This window comes from Paramormyrops kingsleyae, chromosome 9 (genome assembly GCF_048594095.1).
Source record: "Paramormyrops kingsleyae isolate MSU_618 chromosome 9, PKINGS_0.4, whole genome shotgun sequence".
In the NCBI taxonomy this organism is placed as follows: domain Eukaryota; kingdom Metazoa; phylum Chordata; class Actinopteri; order Osteoglossiformes; family Mormyridae; genus Paramormyrops; species Paramormyrops kingsleyae.
This window is the reverse complement of record NC_132805.1, coordinates 10,029,097-10,049,862: the sequence shown is the minus strand read 5'-3', so window position 1 is coordinate 10,049,862 and position 20,766 is coordinate 10,029,097. Positions and strand designations below refer to the sequence as shown.

The 20,766-nt window shown below is 44.7% G+C and overlaps 1 protein-coding gene across 1 annotated transcript; it reads left to right on the top strand.

Moving 5' to 3' along the window:
- The first annotated feature begins 1,272 nt into the window (after window positions 1-1,272).
- On the top strand, window positions 1,273-20,718 carry capn7 (calpain 7). Its single transcript, XM_023839056.2, has 22 exons — window positions 1,273-1,458; window positions 1,628-1,734; window positions 2,395-2,503; window positions 4,987-5,144; window positions 5,617-5,684; window positions 6,068-6,292; window positions 6,543-6,629; window positions 6,887-7,013; window positions 7,233-7,318; window positions 7,670-7,763; window positions 8,046-8,192; window positions 8,964-9,070; window positions 11,165-11,285; window positions 11,939-12,083; window positions 12,169-12,268; window positions 12,729-12,864; window positions 13,166-13,241; window positions 13,593-13,738; window positions 15,492-15,554; window positions 15,643-15,773; window positions 16,976-17,068; window positions 18,461-20,718. Exons 2-22 carry the CDS (start codon window positions 1,633-1,635, stop codon window positions 18,603-18,605), a joined length of 2,466 nt encoding a protein of 821 aa, XP_023694824.1. The 5' UTR covers window positions 1,273-1,458; window positions 1,628-1,632; the 3' UTR covers window positions 18,606-20,718.
- The last annotated feature ends 48 nt before the right edge of the window (window positions 20,719-20,766 follow it).

Below are 20,766 nucleotides of genomic sequence, written 5' to 3'. Positions count from 1 at the left end.
CGAGCTCATATGTTTTAGATTAATCATTGTGTTCTTAATGAGGACAGAATTGCTGCCATCTAGTGTCCATACAACGCGATTTCAACCCTCACTGTATTTAAACAATGGTTAAACTGATAAGGAATGTTTAAGCGCCTCAGGTCTATGCCAGGATAATCAACTGGAAAATGGATGGATGGACAATGTTTATACATGAAGCTGCACTTGCACGGTAATGTGTTTGTGTTTCCCCACGTGCATTCTTGTCCTAGTGGGAGTGAGTGCCAGGGGTTCACAGCTTCAGGTGGACACATCAATTATCATACATTTATAATGTCATGCTCGCTAAGCTAACTGCTTTATTTGCCTTTTGCATGAGATTCATTTACGTTGGAATGCTTATTTTCACACGTCCTTTTTGGAACATTTCAGAGGGGCTCAGCAAAGATGTGATTATTGAGTTAAGAACAGGATTCAAAACAGTGACCGTTTGATCACAGGCACAGAGGCCTAACCCGCTCAGCCACACACCCTTCCACAGCTAATACGTTCCACCCATTAAGGAGAAGAATGCATGTGTTTTTCTTTTTGATATTCTACCTGCATCCCTCTTTTTCATCCCTCTATCTGCCACATTTTCCCCATATATTTGTATGGTGAAATTTTTCAAACTGCATCCATTCGATCTTCAACTGAAGACATCCGGTGTGCAGCTCAAAAGTATTCAACGAACTTTCATCCATTTCACCCTCCTTCATCCCTTCTTTTTCATCTCTCTGTTATACTCTTATTGACCTGAATTCATTCTTTTTTTGACATTCCACCCACATCTCTTTTTTTATTCCTCTTTTCCACAAAGTCATACCTTTGTTTCATAGGCTGAGTGTTAGCATCTACGTAATTGTTTAAAATTCGCGGAAATAAATAACTAGCTTTACCAGAAATACGTAAATGTGTGATATCGTCAAAAGAACACAAGACTAGAAAAACAAGCAGTTCAATTTAAAATTAAATAACACCTCTGGAATCCATCCTTATGTCCTATGGTTTCTGACATCCAGATCATCAAGCACACCCTGTACTGGATACGCAGTGTTTTTGTTAGGTGAAGGACCGATAAATCTTAATCTTAATCTAAAATAAATATGGACTCCACGTTGGGGTTTCCCCGAACCGTGATTACAACGTCATGAGTCAAGGAGTTCCCTGACTAGTTATGACGTATCCTCATCCCCTCGCCCCCTCCCTCCTCGTTGTACATCCGGGTCCAGTCTGGGTGTGTGACGTACGTAGTTTAGTTTGACAGCTCACACACTTCTTCCTTCTGGACCCGGAAATAGAAAAGGGGGGTCTGTTGTGGTTAAAGTTTTGGCGTAAAGAGTGTTGGAAGCTGATCGTTTCGCCGCTGTTAATTGACACTTAATACCAAAAAGAGCATCGGAGTTCTTCCAAGACGAGCTGCAGCGTTGGACTTTTAAGGTAGTCAGTTTTTTTTAACATTTGCTGTATGATCTGTCGCTTTTATTCACATGTCATCTTCCACTCGTTTATAACCTCCGGCTATATTTACAGTATATACATGTAACTGACGTGGATTTTATTAATGATAAAAACCTTAATAATTGCCCTGTCCTCTTATCGTTGCCAGGAATCATGGACTGTTCGGCGCTGGAGCTCGATGCCATCAAATTCGCTAAATGTGCTGTTATGTATGATCAGAAAGGGAAGCACAACGAGGCGGTCTTCTACTATAAGGTAGAACTTCATTCTCATTTAATTTTTGGAGCTAGTCTTTCGCATGGCTAGTTTTTTTTCCTGTGTATTTTAACTAGAATTCGTAAGTGTCTTATGTACAGTAGGTTAAGGGATATACCTATGGTACAAAAAACGATTTATTAACGGCTGTCGCAGTTATTGGACGATTGTTACCGATAAGTCACTGCGTACTGGTCTGGTTGTCATCATTTCCTACACAAACTGTACTGGCACATACCCTTGGATCTGCGAAACTGTCCTTTGACGCTGTGCCGGACATTCCCCAGTTTCTACAGAAAATAATTTATTTTTCACCCCGATGAAGTCAATTGGTCCGTCGCCGAAGTGGGTTCGTTACATGGGTCATATTTACACACTGTCAGACATGTAGCATAAAAGCTTTCCCTGTTTATTTACAGTACATCGCTTTTGCCACAATTGTGTTGTGCACATGCCCGCTCCCTGCAAAGGCATGAATTAAGGTGTAGTGGAGAGGAACAAGGTGATACAAAGAGGTGTTGACGTCGGAGTATGTCACCAAGTTTATGGCAGCTGCCGTAATGTGAAGTAAACATTGAGTGAGTTCGTCAGATTTGATGTGTACCATAACTACACTGCAGTTACTATATATGCTCCTAACCACACTGGCTCTCTATTTAGGAGGCAGCCCAGGCCCTCATCTACGCAGGCATGGCTGGGTCTAAATTGGAGAACATTCAGGACAAGGTGAACGAATACCTGGATCGAGTTCAGGCTCTTCACGCTGCAGGTTGGTTCATTTCTTTGAGTGTTGCTTAAAAAGAAATCTCTGTGGTTGAAATGAATTAAGGGCGGTGCAGTGGTTAGCACTGTTCTCTCACACCTATACCTGCATGTGTGGAATTTGCATGGTCTCCTCGTGTCGAGGGTTTTTTCTAGGTTCCCTGGTTTCCCCCATAGTCCAAAAACATTCAGTGGTTAATTGGAGTTGCCAAAATCCCTATTGGTGTGATTAGTGTGTGTGCCCTGCAAAGGATTGATGGGCCACCTGGTTAATTCCATGAATGAATGAATGAATGAATGAATGAAATAAGAAAGAAACACATTGACCTTGGAAGGAAGAATGAGACCCGCTATTCCTGAAGTGGCCAGACACCTTTGCACATGTACTGCTGATGAATCTTTTGGTGTTTTGTTGATTGTGCTGGCTAACACCATCTCAGTTACTGCTCCAGTACCCATAAAGCTTTATCCAGCGCTGTGGTCTGTAACGGAACTCCCATTCTGTTTTCATGTTTATCAGACTTTTTAGTAAATCACTTGTCCACTCGTGCCCTTTGAATAAGGAGTTGTCCTGCTCCTCTCAAGATGGAAATGCTGCACTGCCAGATGAATGTGATGACTGGAGTTGAAATTTACTCAGGAATCTAAGGGCCTGTTTGGTTTTAGCCGTGCTTTGAGGTTCCTTGGACTTTTCTAAAAAAAAAAAAAAAAAAAAAACTCAATAATCAGTCGACTTTGTCTAGCTGAGGGGTGAAACTTCTGACAGCGTGGTCTCCCGCACTGCACAGAAAATGATACCTATGTTCTTTGAACCTGCTCATTCACAGTAGTATATTTTCCATGCAGTGTAACCACAACATACCTCTCTGTGAGGCTCTTTACAGAGTTTATTTGATAAAACCACCCTCTGAAGGCTTAGACTAATGTTTGCATTCAGCTGATTTACTATAACTCTTTGCTTTTGCCTTCATTTTTGTGAGTATGTGCTTTTTCTGACTGTTGTCCCATGTGATCATTTCCTTTCTTCAGCCTTCCATACCCATTTCACCTCAGGTGGGTGTTCTTCAGTATGGGAGTCTTGTTAGTTGTGTCCTCAACAATCGTCCTCACTCAGTACTGAGATACAGTATCCTGTATTGGCCACAGAGGAATACCAGAGTGGCCAACTCAGCATTTTGATACTTGTTTCATGTAATTTTAGTCAGTTACCTGTGTATAATTATTGTTATAATACTGCATGGTGGGTTTAGATATGTGAAATCTGCTGAGCGTATGTCAAGGTTAATTTCTGAGTAAACGAATAGAAAAATCAGCCTTTGTATGTGCTGAGCCATCAGTAGAGATTCAGTGTTCAGTGATCTCTGCCTCAGCTCCCTATACAAATGCTGCTTGTTCTTACATCATAAAAGTATATGAATCTATCATGAGTCTAAACACGCAAAACATTTTTAAAGAATAAAAAAATAAATTTGAAATCAATCCCATATAGAGGCCCCTAGTTGAATGTCAAGGATAAAACTGAATGCAAAATAATAAAATAAATACTGTAAATAATAAAAATAATACAGCCTGTAAGAAGCTGTACAAGCTATATATGATTTAACTGTTCAGGGCTTGCGGTACATTAGAGAAATGCATTTGTAACTATAGATACGTTTTCGGAATGTTTTCTCGGTATCCATGGTAACAGCGAAGTTCTCTGAGCTCTTTTGAGTATATTGGAAAGTGGAGGTTTTTCAGAATGGTGCAGTGATTTAAAATACAGTGCAGAAGAAAATCAAGAAAATGAAAGGAGGAAAATGCAGTGGTGGGAGAAGAAGTGTCTGTGTTGGGGATCAAAGGGACCTGCCATCATACGCAGGGACACGCAACCAGGCTGAGACCTAAAAAACACACGTAATAATAATAAACGTCATTCTAGCATTTAAAAAATGGAGTCCTTGTTGTGTTTCGCAGTTATATTTGTGTTGGTTTGAAGTTCTCTACCTCCTCCCCCCATCTTTGACCTCTCATTGAATCTGGCAACTACAGGTAGATATAAATATCCAATATTTTAAAATGATTGTCCTCAGAGACATTATATTGTGTTTTGCTTCAAACTACATGTAATTCAGCTGAATGTTTAATTTTCTGATTGTGTGACTGTCAAGTATCAAATAGGAAAGGGAATGGCAGATGGAACACTGAACAGGTAATTTATTTGGGCCTGGAATTCCGTTTTCATTGCTTTTATTAATAAAGAAAGAATTTTGGCCTTGGGCATCTGGTGCAACCTGTTAGCATGATAGCAGGCAGCAGGAGAGAGGTTGAGGCAGATTAACTAGATGAAACAAAGCAGACAGACAGAATCAGACCAGCTACCTGGCTCCCCTGTCCTGATATGGCCCCACCATCTCACAGGGCTGCGAGTGAGGTCAGGATCCCTGTTCTTGTTGCAGTTCGCAATCCAGAAGGCTCAAGGTCCCTGTTCTTTGGGTTCTTGTTCCTCAGTTCAGGCCCAGAGCAGTGACCCACTTAAGTCCAAGCACCAGCTGGACCTGGAGAGGGCCTACTTCCTGGTTACACAGGCCTTTGACGAGGATGAGAAGGGCAACAGTGATGAGGCCATCGAGCTGTACACTCAGGCCGTGGAGCTCTGCATACAGGCAGTGAGTATCTTCACAAACGCACAATTGCATTTTGATGATGACTTCCTGTTGACCCTTATTGTAATATTGTGGATTCCTAACTCCATTCCAAGTTCATAATCAGTAGATGTTTCAGGTCAAATTGTTTGCACACAAATGTATTGTGGGGGCATTCTTACAATATCTTTTTTATTTATTATTTAAAAACATTATTTATTAGTCACTTTCATCCAATCCGATGTACAATTCAGAGATCAGGGTCTGCTGGGCCTTGGAGTAACTGGAGATAAAGAGTTTCTGTTATCTTGGTGGGGGGATATTTTTCCCCCATGTAGGAAGTAAAAGCTGTATTTGCACAGTCAGGCTGTGGAGATGTCTGTACATTCTCTTAGAGACCACCTGGACACGTAATAGCGTTTTTCCCTCACACTACATATGTGACTACAGCCTACCTCGCCCGTCATTTCATGCCCCGCCCCTTTTTACCCCCTAGTCCAATGAGACGTCCGAGCAGGAGCTCCAGGGGAAGCTGAAGCAGCTGGCTCACCAGGCGCTGGATAGGTAGGTGGGCCTTGGCTGGGTTCTCATTTATTGCTGAGTAAGAGCAGTCTGCAGATGGCAAATAGTGAGAAGAGTTTTCAGTGATTCACTTTGAAGGTGATGCAGGTCATCCGCAGGCTGCAGTTAGAATCTAGGCAAGAAGTTCTAACTTCAAACAGAACGGTTAATATTCTCCAGAGAAGCAAAGTGCTTCAGTTTTCTTACTTGATCTCGGTTCACCGGGCTTCAGTTAGATTTTAAGTCTCTGCGTGTTCCATAATAAATGCCCCACCCTCTTTGAAGAATGAAGCATTAGTAAATTCACTGTATTTCCAATATTTTGTCAGATAAATGTATGCCGAGGTGCTTGTCTCTTAACCTCTGACCTCTGGGGTCTTACGCAGGGCTGAGGGTCTGAAGGAGTCCATGTCAAAAGCCAAAGCCGCCTCTTCCACCAAAGATAAGTCCGCCACCGGCGGGGGAGCAGCCAAGGCCAGTGGCCAGACGAGGCAGTACCTGCCCCTGGGACCGGACTTTTCCCTCCATGACCGGCCTCAGCCCTCCAGGCCGGTCCAGTCTGGCGAGCCCCAGGGCCAGCGCTACACGGCGGAGGAGATTGAGGTGCTCAGGTGGGCTTTGGGCCTGAGAAAGAGGGGTGGAGATCTGGTTAAAGGGAGGGGCATATGTGGGCCAATCAAATCCATGCATTTATCTACCTGAATAACTTTGAGTAACCTGAAATCATTGATGTGACTTTTCCTTGGCAAAGTCAGAAATCAGGAATTATCCAGCCAAGAATATATAATTTCATACTATATTTACTGAAGTGCACTAAGTGTCTTGTGTTCACACAAATGGGTAATGCTCTTCCACTTGCAGGACCACGTCTAAGATCAATGGTATTGAATATGTCCCCTTCATGAGTGTGGATCTTAAGGAGAGATTTGCATTCCCCATGCCATTCTCGTGAGTCCTCCTTCACTGTTTCTCTCTAGTGGGATTGACTTGGGTTTGGATTAGATTTGAGCTGAACGTGTCCCCTGTTGCTCTTGCACTCCTTTATCCGGCTGCCTGTTTTCTGGAGCGTGAGCTGCTTTTGGCTAGAGCTTTGGATTCTTTCGTTTTGCGAAGCCCCTTCCCCATTTCTCCACAACACACTGCAGCAGAGTCATCCAGACGCTCACGGTAAAAGATCGCTTACCTCCCTCTCCCACCTTCCTCAGAGACAAACGTGGCAAGCTGGCCCTTTCCCCGAAGCAGAAGGCAATCTTCTCTCACTGGGTGCGACCTGATGAGATCTCCAACAACCCCACCATGATCTTCACCGTCTCCAGCTTCAGCATAAAGCAGGTCAGGATGCCACCTGTGTTGCATCTCTGAGAAATCAATTGACACATCAGCCACTATGTGGTGTCTCTAAGGTACTTTCTGACATTTACACCTATGTTTAAATACCCAAAACAGTAAAGGTTAGTAGGGGAGTATTTTTATTTTATAGGGAAATCTGTAGCTGCATGCTGAAATGGTGTTTGATTGTAATTGTGCTGGTTTTTCTTGTTTGCTATGCAGACCGTTGTTTCGGACTGCTCTTTTGTCGCATCGTTGGCCATCAGTGCAGCATATGAGAGACGCTACAGCAAGAAACTGATCACAAGGTGTGTGCCGCTTGTTTTGTGTCTTCACACCTTTTTCCACACGTTTACCTTCTCCAGTTAAGATTTCTGGTACTTGATTGCTTTCTGACTCGCAGAGGCACTGATCCCGGGAAATCATAAGTGCCCTTACACTGGTCATGACCATGATATTTCTGTTTCCTAATGAGTGACCAGAAGTATTGAGAGCTTCATCCCGGAATTTCTGAGTTTCCTTGGCTTGCATAAGTTTTTTTTTTTTTTTTTTGAACAGTTATGGTCTGCTTCAGAGTTGCAGAGTCTGAAAAGGCTCACAAAGCAGGTCAGGGTGTCGCTTAGGCTGCGTCTTAAGCTGCTTACCTTTTTTATCTGCAGTGTCATCTACCCTCAGAACAGGAAGGGGGAGCCAGAATACAACCCTTGTGGGAAATACATGGTCAAACTGCATATCAACGGTGTTCCCAGGAAGGTACTTCTGGACCTTTGATTCCAGGCATCCATGCTCTAGATATTCTAGATTTATAGATAGTCTGTTTATAAAAGATCTACAAGATACTGTGTTCTCCTTAACCAGTCAAAGTACATCATTGATGACTCAAGAGTAGTAGTTCTATGGACAGTTTCTCCTCCATGACTTGGTTAAAGAAGCCCTACAAGATGCTCTGTCTGCTATAACCATGGAAATGAAGTATGAGAGCCGTTTCAGATCTGGCTGTGTGAGTGAGTAAGGTGAAACGGCCTTTGCCTTCAGGTGATCATTGATGATCTCCTGCCCGTGGACCGTAGCGGTGAGCTGCTGTGCTCATACTCCAGCAACCGCAACGAACTGTGGGTGTCGCTCATCGAGAAGGCCTACATGAAGGTCATGGGGGGCTACGACTTCCCAGGCTCCAACTCGGTAAGTCCCTCAACTGGCACCTGCTTTCGCTTCCTCTCCTGGTTCCTTGGGGCTTTGCTGAGCTACATTTCATGTTAGATGTTCAGCAGATGGTCACCCTGCCCAGTGAATTAGTGACCCTGGAGGTACTCCTGCATCAATGTTTAATTCATGTTTTTGTTTTGCTTATTGTCGTGAAGAATGCTGTCTGGCAGCTTTGCACAATTCCTGCTGATACTTTCATTATCAGAAGATTAATTGGAAAACAAGAATAAGAGAATAGGAAGGAGAGACTATTATGCTCCAGGAAAGCATGTGTTAAAACGGTCCGTATTACACACAGATCAGGAAAAACCAGAGCTATGCTGGCTAGGAAATACGTACCAATGCATTGTGTTCATTGTGCTTTCTCTAAACATCTGTCACAATTCAGAACAGAATTGCCATTGCCTTGTTGTAATGTCTATATTACACTCTTTTCGGTTCTGAGGCATTGTTTGATAGGGACATTAATTTAGCATCACTTTTGGGTGGTTTATTTATGGGGTGTGACTCATCCCTTCTGTACTATTAAGCACTTGCCACTGGTTTGGATCAGATTTCTGGCAGTATGATAGGAGGCTTTATCTTTCCTGCAATGCATCTGTGCTGTTGTTGAAAGCGGGACATAGATGGTGGCAGCCTTATGGCCCTGTCTGTGTGTGGCGTGACTGTCCGACTAACTGGGCGGAGCAGGAAGCCGCTTTAAAACCAGTCTGAGCAGGAAGCTGTCCCTGTTCCCCGTCTCCACAGAACATCGACCTGCACGCTCTCACTGGCTGGATCCCAGAGCGTATCGCCATGCACTCCGACAATCAGGCCTTCAATAAGGACGATACCTTCCGAATGCTTTACCAGAGGTAACCGGGTGGGAGGGGGTTGGGGGGGGGGACCCAAACTTGCTCTCACCTGTATGTGTGTCTCTGGGAGAGCACAATGGGGTCGGCAATGAGAGAATTTCCCCACAGGATTAATAAAGCATCGCTCTTCCACCCCATCGGAGTCACTTTTCATTACATTTTATTTAACCGACGTGACACAGAACTGAGAAACCGGGGTCAGACAGTCCCTGGTGCAATTAGGGGTTAAGGACCTTACTCAAGGGTCCAACAATGACATCACTAAGCCAACCCTAGGATTCGAACCAGCGACCTTCTGATGACCGATATAACGTCCCATCTCACAGAGCCAAATGCCGCCCTCTGTTCTCACGGCCTTTACTGGCCGCCCGTATGTAACTCGGCCCGGAGTGCCCAGCCAGAGTCCTGCACCGGGTCGGATACTCGCAGATAGTTGCTGAACATCACTGACAAGTGGCGGATTTTAATGTTCTGGAATATTACGGGTGGGTAATTCATTACACACGGGCGGGTAGCAGGTCAATCAAAACAGTATTGTAGCCTGCAAAAATAACATATAAGCGAAAATATCTATGTATTAGACTATCATGTACAAATTGTCATCATCACAGTGTGTTCAGTATGTCGGGGGAACCTTATGGTGCTTTCGATTATTTCTCTCCAAGTCGGCACTCGGATGAAAACGTCACAAAACGTCACTAAAAACGCCATTTCCCGTCGGAAACACGCCTCTTTTATGACGTTGATGTAGGACAAGATTTTGTTGTCCGAGTTGCCCCTGTGACGTAATTTCAACATGGCGGCTTACACACTCAACAGTAATTCTATTTTATAAATCTTTAAAAATGTTTTTGTTAAATGTATTAATAGTTATAAATGTAACTGCACGTGTTCGATTTAGAGAATACCATATCATGACCGTAAACAGTATCCTATCATGCAATATCAGATTTTTACCAAACTTGTTAGTGTCTTTGGTTTGTTTGTAGTTTGTTTGGCTCTTGAAAAAAGAATATTGCTATGAATGTGCTAAAATATTTTATAAAGCTTTTAATGTGGTTTGACTAGTTCGTGTTCCTTGTTTGTTTGTCTCTCGGAAAAAATAATCTCACTCCAAATCTGCTAAAATATTAAGCAACAACACACAGCAGCATGTTCATGGAGGCAGCCATGTTTGTTCCGAGATGCGGTAACTCGAACGGGAGATTGTCAGACGCGATGTCACTCAATTCGGAATTTCCGAGTTCCGAGAGAAAAACGAACGTACCATTAGATAACCGCCTCGACAGACATTCACATACACGTCTGAATCCTTGCTGAAGCGTGTCGTCGTGTTCTCCCTTTCACGCTCGTCACAGTATGGATAGCTTAGATCTATCTGATGTGATTTTGTGTTAAATGAACTTTTTCGTTTCAATTCAAAATTCATGTAGGCCTAGCGCTTGTCACGTTGAGAGGTGCATAGAAAAAATAATTGTGTGTAATTTATCACAGGTACAGGTGGGTAACGGGCGGAATGTTAACGGGCCCGGGCGGGTGTGGATTTATCTTTGAAATAATCACGGGTGCACGGGCGGGTGTGGTGCTGTACTGTGCGGGTGCGGGTCTCCAAAAGTGGACCCATGCAGGACTCTGTGCCCAGCTGATGCCTTGACCCTTATCTGACATCCGTAAAACCTCTCCCAAGGCTTCCGCTTGCTGCTTTCTTAGCTTCGCAGATAAAGATATCTGTGGATCTGCTGGTTTAAGCTTCCATGCAGTCATTTTCAACTGGGGTTTATTGTGGTTGCTGGGCGGGGGGCAGTAAGGTCTGGTCCATGTGAAATCTTAATATCCTGCTCAGCTGTGTGTGGTGACCTGTTATAAACTATATACTGTGATCAGTGCTTATTCAGGAGTCTCACTTCAGTGATTTAATATATATAATAACATCTATAATGTATGAGACTGCGGAAATGCACTTGGTCAGCAGGATGATCTATAAATTGTATTGATTTTATATAACTTTAATTAAAACTGGCAAAAATATGTCTGCATGTAGGCTTCTACATAAAACCAACCTTAAATTACTTGGCGTGGTTTTCCGCCCCAAAGATTCCACAAGGGCCACGTCCTCATCACCACGGCGACGGGCATGATGTCTGAAGAGGAGGGCGAGAGGTGGGGCTTGGTACCCACCCACGCCTACGCTGTGCTGGACATCCGGGATTACAAGGTAAGGGGTGCGACAGGAGTCCAGACGGGCGGCACAGCCCAAGGGGCCCTGCTGTTGTACCCTTGAGACAGTCACTGATGAACCACATTTGAATAGCATCTGCCAACTATCTAAGAACGCCAGTAATACTGACACATTTGTCTAGATTGAGGGTTTCTTGACTAATAGCTAGACTGAATGTCTAGTGATGATGCAACATCGGGAAAACACCTTCCCGCCTCCCTTTCACTGCATGTAGCTTTTACCACATCTCCATCTGGCTCTCTTACCACATCTCCATCTGGCTCTCTTACCACATCTCCATCTGGCTCTCTTACCACATCTCCATCTGGCTCTCTTACCACATCTCCATCTGGCTCTCTTACCACATCTCCATCTGGCTCTCTTACCACATCTCCATCTGACTCTCTTACCACACCTCCATCTGACTCTCTTACCACACCTCCATCACGTTGTTTCTTTTTGTAACCTCCCCCCCACTTTTCCAGTCCACCTTGGTTTCTTATGCCATGTTCTATAGCAGCCCTTCAGTGTGGTTATGAAGTCTCTTCACCTGCGATTCATCCCTGTCTGGCCTTTGCAAGAGCCAGCCAATCATCAGTAGATCTTTGCCGTTCATGAGCTTCACTCTTCCACCCCGTCTGGATACCCAGGGCATGCGGTTCCTCCAGCTGAAGAACCCCTGGAGCCACCTGAGGTGGAAAGGCCGCTTCAGCGAGCGGGACGAGAAGAACTGGACCCCCGAGCTGCTCAAGTACCTCAACTTTGACCCCAAAACCGCCCAGAAGTTTGACAATGGTAGGCCGTAGGTAACTTCTCTTCACTGCTGAGGTACCATCACCACGTGCGGGTAACGGTGCCGGTGCTCTGCTGTGTGCTGCAGGAGTGTTCTGGATCACGTGGGAGGATCTCTGCCAGTATTATGATGTCATCTACCTGAGCTGGAGCCCCAGCCTCTTCAGAGAGTCTTCCTGCATCCATAGGTGCGTGCTGTTGTCATATAAACACACTTTTCTATATCTTACATGATACGATGGCTGTGCTTTTATCACCTGCTTTATGGTCTCATTTTAATGTACCTGTATCAAGTGGTAGTTTAAGATAAAAATTAAAACCAGGACAAAAAAAGTCAGATGCCTTGATTTGTACCGTAATAACAGTTTTACTTCCCTAAGGTTGTGGTTGGGATTTTAGATGTTTGTGTGTGTGTGTGTATTTGTCACTCTGTGTGTTTCTGTGTGTGTGTGTGTGTGTGTGTGTGTGTGTGTGTGTGTGTGTATTTGTCACTCTGTGTGTTTCTGTGTGTGTGTGTTTGTGTGTATTTGTCACTCTGTGTGTTTCTGTGTGTGTGTGTGTCTGTGTGTGTGTGTGTGTGTGTGTGTGTGTGTGTGTGTGTGTGTGTGTTTTCTGACACATCTATCTTGCTCCTTTTGTGCACCACAGCAGCTGGGATGCAAAACAGGGTCCGATGAAGGATGCCTACAGCCTGGCCAATAATCCTCAGTACAAACTGGAGGTGATCTGTCCACAGGGGGGCGCTGCGGTCTGGGTGCTGCTCACCAGACACATCACTGACAAGGTAAGAGTGACACCTGACCGGTACAGTTCTGACTGACAGAGTACAGTACTGATCACCTGTGTAGGTGACGTCTGACTGGGAACAGGATGACATTCATAGATAACATTACATTACTGACCACTGCCAATCCCAGACAGGAACAGATTCAAAATGTTATCCAGACAGGACAGGGAACCTTGTAACCATGGCGATAAGAGTGTTAGTATTAATTACAGCTACTTACACACACAAACACAAGGTACAGTAGTACTCAGTGACCACCAGCCCTCAGGCACTGACTGGCTTTTGTTTCCCTCTCAAGGATGACTTTGCCCAAAACCGTGAGTTTATCACCTTAGTCGTCTACAAAACCGATGGAAGGAAAGTTTACTATCCCAGTAAGTACTGTGCATGAACACAGTGACTGGTTCTGTTCGACATCCTGTTGGTTGCTTGCTTTCATTTAAATGCCCCCTAAATGTGATGAACTTTTTGAGAAATATTTCCGGCCAATGGCCAACCAGGTGAGAGAAAGGGCAACTCGTCTGGATCTAGATGGTTGCGAAAAGCTTCCCACTGCTCATTTAAAGTGTTACAGATAGAAATTTGTTGCCCAACATCAATGGGAAAGTCCACGGACAACATTGGTCAGCAACACTGCTAAAAATGTTGCCCTGTGTATCATCACCCTTAGTCTCTCTCTCTCTCTCTCTCTCTCTCTCTCTCCCCCTTTCTCATCCTCCCCTCAGTGGACCCCCCTCCCTTCATCGACGGGATCCGAATCAACAGCCCGCACTACCTGACCAAGATAAAGCTCACCAATGCAGGCACGCACACCTTCACGCTGGTGGTGTCCCAGTACGAGAAGCAGAATACTATCAACTACACACTGCGGGTAAGGCCAAGTCCCCAGAGCGCCACCTGCAGCCTGCGCTGTGCACTTCTGCTTTTATCGTTCAGTCTGTGATGTATTTAAAGCAGAGAATGCACAGACAAGGGCTGATACAGAGACCTCTAAGAAGAGTCTTTGTATTATGTACCAACGCACGGTGTGTCATCCTGAATATGTCTGCACTTGTGAGTCTTTGCATGTGTTTTTTATTCATTTTTTGTTCAGGTGTGGGGTCATGCTTTCGTTGAGTCCATTACTGATAGAGGCTGTGTGTGATGGACCTGTGTCTGCTACAGAGAGTAGAGCTGTTGCTGCAGTAATTAGCATAGTCTGCCTCTAGCGTAGAACTGCTGTCTCTCTGGACAGGGGGGGAGGGGAGTTTGTCACCCATAAAATGCCAGCAGTTCTGGGTGGTTGGGGGGCGTCTGCTCCGTACCTGCTGTTGTAGTTCTGACACATTTTCCGCGGGCAAAGTAAAAGATGTGTCATATGGTGAGAGGCCCTCCTGTCGTCTCGTCTGTTGTGGAAGAATGTTTACACAATATGGAAGCTCTTTTGTGTGGGTGTGTCTGCGTCTGTGAGAGGGATGAAAGCACCATTGTTTTTGTGCTTAAAAATGCTTCATACACCAGTGAGCCAGAACAATATGGCCTCTCTCGTGTGAATCTTGAAAACAGTGTGTGTCAAGGTCTGCGATATATTAGACGGTAAGCTCATAGAATTTGAATGTACAAGAAATGGGCAGGGGCACCGATCGGAGTGACTTTGATAAGGGCCAAATGGTTATGGCCAGACAACTGGGTGAGAGCATCTCTGAAAGGGTACGGCTTGTGTGCTCATGGTCAGCCGTGGTGAGAATGGGGCTTTGAGGGAGAAATCGCAAGCTGCCAACACAGAGTCGGGCGGTAGGCCTTTCACGATAAATGCTTCTGTTGGACGATATATTGTCGCAGAAATAATTGCGATAAATGCCGCTGTTATCATTTTATGCAACTGATATAATATAATGACATAATGCAAGTACACCCTTCAAAGAGCAATGAACTTTTTATTCTTAAGAATATTCAGACATTGGAATTGGAGCATAAATAAATGTAAATATCCAAAACAAAGCATAAATAAAACCACACAACCAATAAAAAAGATAAAATGGACTCTCAGGCTCTGTTAACAAAAAATTGGATTGTATATTAAACACCTGAAACAGGGGTATATAGAGTTATTTGTTCATATTGCCAGCCTAGTTTTACAGAGGCTCCAGTCAGTGACGCAAAAGAACCTCGAGGGCCAGGGGAAAAGGAACAGGAGGCTTGGAAAGAAGCCACACCAAAGACTGTATATAAGCTATAATCTCAATGATCCGAATGATAACAAAAATGGACAGTGGATTTGAAGAATGGTTGACTGACAAAGTTTGGAAATACCGGCATTTTTGCCAAAAGGTGCAATTTTACGAGAGTCAACATTATTTACTTCATGTGAAGGTCGTCATAATGTTTTGCCTCATCGGTGTGTATAGAATATATTAAAATCACATTAAATTGAGGCACTGTTTTCTAAAGAAGATAAAAACTCAAAATGAATTACTGTACATCTAGGGAAGGAGTTTAAAACATCACTAAATATCACCTTGATAGATAAAATGACTTTTGATTTGTGTCCTCAGTTGTGGTTCCTTTTTTTGGTCTTGACCGCATCTCGTGTTTGTTCTGTGATTGTCACGTGCCAGAATCAAACTGAGGTTTACCGTCAACAGGTGTATTCTGGATGCAAATTCAGCTTCTCCAAGATCCCCACCCCCTTCACCCAGTCCAAGAGGGTAAGGCCGCAGTGTGCTCAGGCTGAGCCGACTCACCCTGGCCGCTGAAGGGAGCCGCCATTCTCTGAGACCTTTCCCATCTGCGCAGGTGAACGGTCAGTGGAAAGGCATCAATGCAGGTGGCTGTGGGAACTACAAGGACTCCTACCAACACAACCCCATCTACCAGTTCAGCCTGGAGAAGTCTGGGCCCATGCTCATTGAGCTGAGGGGCTCCAGGTCAGAGCCACGGCGCCATACCACCTCCTGCCACTAGATGGCCGGTGGTGACCTACATGTAGATTGGGGTGTAGTGTTCCACCTATCCCTGAGCTATTTTTTGTGTTGGGGGGGGGGGGGGGGGATAAAAAAAAAAAAGGAGGCTCTGGGTTTATGTTTCTAATCTCAAGTGTGAAATAATGTAACATAAAGATCATTTAATGGATGGATTCTTTACCTCAGACTACATGGCTGACCTTGGCAAAAGGGAATGTTGATTCAAACTTTTAAACGTTTGTAAACTGCTTGCCTAGTATATTTACACTCAGACTTGAAGTGGACTGTTTTACTCGGCATAGTGTTTCTCATTCCGAGTGGAACATTGTAGTAGATGAGTAGGTGGCAGAATGTCAGTTTTGTATCCTACCCTCTCCTGGGATTTGGTCTTCATAATTTTTTTTGAGTAGCACTACCCCTTCTGTCCTCTAGAGGGAGACATTGTCACTTGTCTGGATCTTTTATGACGTCACCTATTTGCAGATTTAAGTGGGCCACCCTCCTGAAGGTGACATCACTCCTCATAGTTTTTCACCACCCCCTGCAGCCACCCCTAACTTAGAAATATCTGCAGTGTTGTGCCTGCAGTTACCCCTGAGTCTGTTTTACTATAAAATCTCTTATTGCTGTTGTATTCAGCTGTACTTCCTGATCAGAGGAAAACCCTCAGACTCCCACACTTGCTGGTATTTCCTTTGTTGTCAGCCTGGTCTCTGTATCAGCCCTTATTCGCCATCTGGTCATTACTGTTTTCTGACCAGCACAGGTCCTGCTAGAGATTTTGGACCCCATGAAAAGATTCTGTATTGGGCCCCCAATCCAGACCAGTCCAATTATGTTCCAAATTTTGTGGAACCATCTCACCTTTCTGGCACCCCTGCTGTGACTCTTATTTTCAGTTGGTAGTCAAGCTAAAGTACCAATTACAGAAGACTTGTCAAGCACCTGACTTTAAAAGCAGTAGCAGTTCAGCCAACCCCAAAGGTCCTGCCAACGCCATTTTGCAAATCGCCGTCAGGATCATGTGGTCCACAATTATGTCATTGGACTGGAGCTCACAGACGTATAGCCCCACTAGGGTGTGTATGTGTGTGTATGTGTGTGTGTGTGTGTGTGTGTGTGTGTGTGTGTCAGCCAACCTGGTGACTCTGATGTCCCATCCTCAGGCAGTACAGCGTCGGGTTCGAGGTTGTGAACGTGTCAACCGTGGGTGACCCAGGTGCAGCTGGATTCCAGAAGAGGGGCAGCGGCGATTATCGGTAATGTCTTTGATGGGGGGGGGGGGGTGTGTGTATGCCTTTTCCAGCCCACCAGCTCTCACTCAGATAAGCCTAGATCCCATACTGAGAGTTGCGAAAGTACTCTACCCAATGCCAAATAGACCTTCATAGTAAATGTATGACCATTTCCTCTTGTAACATTTTTTTTTAACCTCCATTAGTTACGATGCATAGTTCCTGACCTCAGCAGAGTAGTCAGTGTCAGTTAGAGTGATTTAAAACTGGGCTGTACAGTCTGTCAGAACTCATGATGTTATTCTCTTCCTTTCAAGTCTTGCTCTGATTCTTTGTACCGATTAGCAGCCCAAGTCTGACTGCCTGGGTGTCTCCCAGCCTCCCGCTCACTGCATCCTGTTAGCGCCTTCATAAGGTTGACCCTCCAGGCCCATAGTCATCCTCTGGACTGCCTGGCCAGATTCCACATCCCCTCCATCAAATCCAACTGAATGTGGTTAACAAGGCGGTTAATGAGCTGGCCACACTGGCAGTGGCAGTCAAATCAATATTTTATTATTTCTGCTTTTAGCCGAGTGCATCATCCGACTCTCTTCAGCTGAAATGTGCTAAACGCAGCCCATTTTGAGGTTAAGAGTATTGACTTTGCATTGAAATGATTACTAAGCTGATCTTCAGTCTCACTCCTGAGGTGAATTGCCCAAGGCTGGATGCAGGGATAGGCAAAACTAGGCAGCTGCCTAGGGCGCAGTCAGCACAATAAAACCCATATACTTCAAAATGTTTATGTTCAGGCAAAAACTTGGACGCCTCTATCGATAGATCAGTCCTAAACAGGAAATTTTGTGAGAAATTTATGAACTCCTCCTTTTTTGTTTTATAGATATCCCAATATGTATTACAACAAAATCATATAGCCAGGACAGCTTGTTATATGCGTGTTGCCCTAGTATAATAAAATACCTTTTAAATTTCTTTTCATGTCATTCTGATCATTTTATTGTATCTGTTCTTCCGACCAGATCGCTTTTATTATCATTTTTCTTTGTTTTCAAAGTTCGTAACTGTCTTCAGGACAGCGGTTGTATTGTGTTTCAATAGCAGGCCATTTGCATAACCATTCGACAAAGATAGTGCTTTAAGTCCCACCCCATAGTACAGAAGTACCAAAGAAGTTCCCCAGCTGGTTTGACACTTTTGGTACTGGTACTGGTACTGGTACTGGTACTGGTACTTGAGTGGTAGTCAATGGAAAAGGGAAAGTACCAAAAGTACAGTACTTGGTGCAGTAGAAAAGTGCCCTTAATAATAACTTTCTGACCACTCCCCCTTTCTGACCACTCCCCCTTTCTGACCACTCCCCCTTTCTGACCACTCCCCCTTTCTGACCACTCCCCCTTGTTCCATATTATGCAGATGTGGCTTCTGCTACCTGGATCTGGACCATGTCCCCGCTGGTATCTACAACGTCATCCCTACCACCTTCCTGCCCAAACAGGAAGGACCTTTCTTCCTGGACTTCAGCAGCACCTCACCGGTGAAGGTCTCCCAGCTGCAGTGATGGCCGGGCATATGAGCCGTGTGCCCGCCCCCCCCCACCGCCGGCCCCCACGCCATAAGGGGCGATACCTCGGCAGGGGTAACTCGCAGGACTGCACCGCTCATTAATCAAAAAACTGAAAATGGTGGATGTTTCATTACACCAAAAGAAATGACTGAAAAATGCAGCTTTAGACAAAGCGTTACATGGGTGTGGTGACCACACTTCACCGCTGTAGTGGGTAATTAACCATGAAAACAGGGTATTGGGCTCATCAGTGACATCCTTGGGCTACACGGCTGTGTCAGCCTCACTGAATCTGAGGGTGTCGTGGCTCCACTGGAAAACCACATAATGCAGACCCCCCATGCAGAATAACCAACTGGTCATGTCTTCTCAGGAGCCAAAAAGAAATATATACAGGGATTTTACACTTTTTTTTTTGGTTTGGTGCCCCCTTTACCCAGTTGTTAAACACATGACATCCGTTTTGCATGTTGTCTTATTGTTCAGCGTGACATCAAGCCACAGGCCAGGGATGATGATGTCATTGCCAAGTCTTAGCACAGCTTCTAGCTTAGTGAGACATGCCATGAAGAGGACTTCAACCCAAAGACCTTCCTCAGAGCATTACTTTTGTATAAAGACTGTCAGTTGGGCGCCAAATGCCCAAAAAATGTTCCACCAGACAAATCTTTTCTTGCCGGGACCCTTTACACCCCAACCAGGTGTGATCCATATTGTCTCTCTGTCACAAACCAATGAGCTATGCCATTAGACTCCCTGTCAGTGATATATTTCCTCTCCCAGCTGTCTCTGATCCTGCACAGGTTTTTCTTCTTACCCTCTTGTGCAGAGGGACACCGCTGTTCATGAGGGGAAGTGTCTAATAGCTCTTGCTGTATCTGAGTACAGCTGAGATCCAGCACTTATTACTCTTAAGTCCAAATCTCAGCATGGAATATTGGGGCCTGTAAATCCTAATATGTTCTCCCTAGATGTCTCTACAAATCAATCAGCAATAATTTAGACCCTTGTTCCTGTTGATGAGTTTTTGAGGAGAGACGTTTCTTGACTATTGCATCATGTTTACATGTAGGATGGTTCCCTGCGACGCCTCTGTCAGTGCTGGTCTCTCACCTCCGCGTTTGACTGGTTTGTGAATGGGGTCGCTATCCTGCAGGCTGAAGTGCAATATACAGGGCCTGATCCTGAATGGAGAAGTGACTCTCGTGACCTTCGCTCGCAATGGCATCCGTGCTCTTAGGCCACTGGTGACATTGGCTGGTCAGGACACACACACACCCGGAAATAGCATGGCTGAGCGGTGGGATTGAAATGGCGGGAGATGCGGAATATCATGTTTTATATACAATTCAGGAAAAAAAAATTGAGACTGCTCCATATTTTTTAAGAATCTGCATTGTTAAATTCTGGTTTAATTCTGGTTCGGCTGGCAGAAGGCTACACTGAAGCCCTTCATTAATGAGAAGCAAAGAAGTTTGAAAAAAAAAAGGAAGTATATTTTATACAGCAGTATACCCATAACTTGAGAAAGGAGTGAAACTGGAAAATATGCTGTGGTCTTTTAATTTTTTCCAGAGCTGTATATAGATCGAGCGTGTGTTCACACAGCCAGTCGAAAACATGAGAGACGCAGCAGCTTGATTCTGAAGCGCTGTGTGGCTCGGAAAACACTGCTGGGGAGCGCTGGTCAGGTGTGTGCGTGCCTTTGACCTGCAGTGTCCTCAATGACTCGCATAACTACGCATAATTACGGTAGAAGGCAGCGCCCTGGTCAGCCGCTCGTAGATCCTGACGTCAGGATCTATGCAATCTCTGACCCACCAATCAGCAGTTGCCCATTTAAACACCTCCCCCCCCCCCCCCCCCAAATTCTTCTACTGCTGGAGCGAAACAGTTTGAATGTGCGTGATTTTGATTGTCTCATATTCATGCTGATTTGGTGTCAAAGTTTGTAGTTTACAGCTCATTTGCCTCTGTGACACTGCGCCGGCTGCTCAGGACTGACTTCGGAGGTAGCTGGGCCATCGTTCCTTAGCATCACTGATTTGCAGCTTCAGTGTCAAGAATCTTTGCACTATGAGTGAATAAACAAGCAAAGGGAAGTGAACTTGATTGTTTTCTGGATTTATGTAAGCAGAATACAAAGATCCATCCA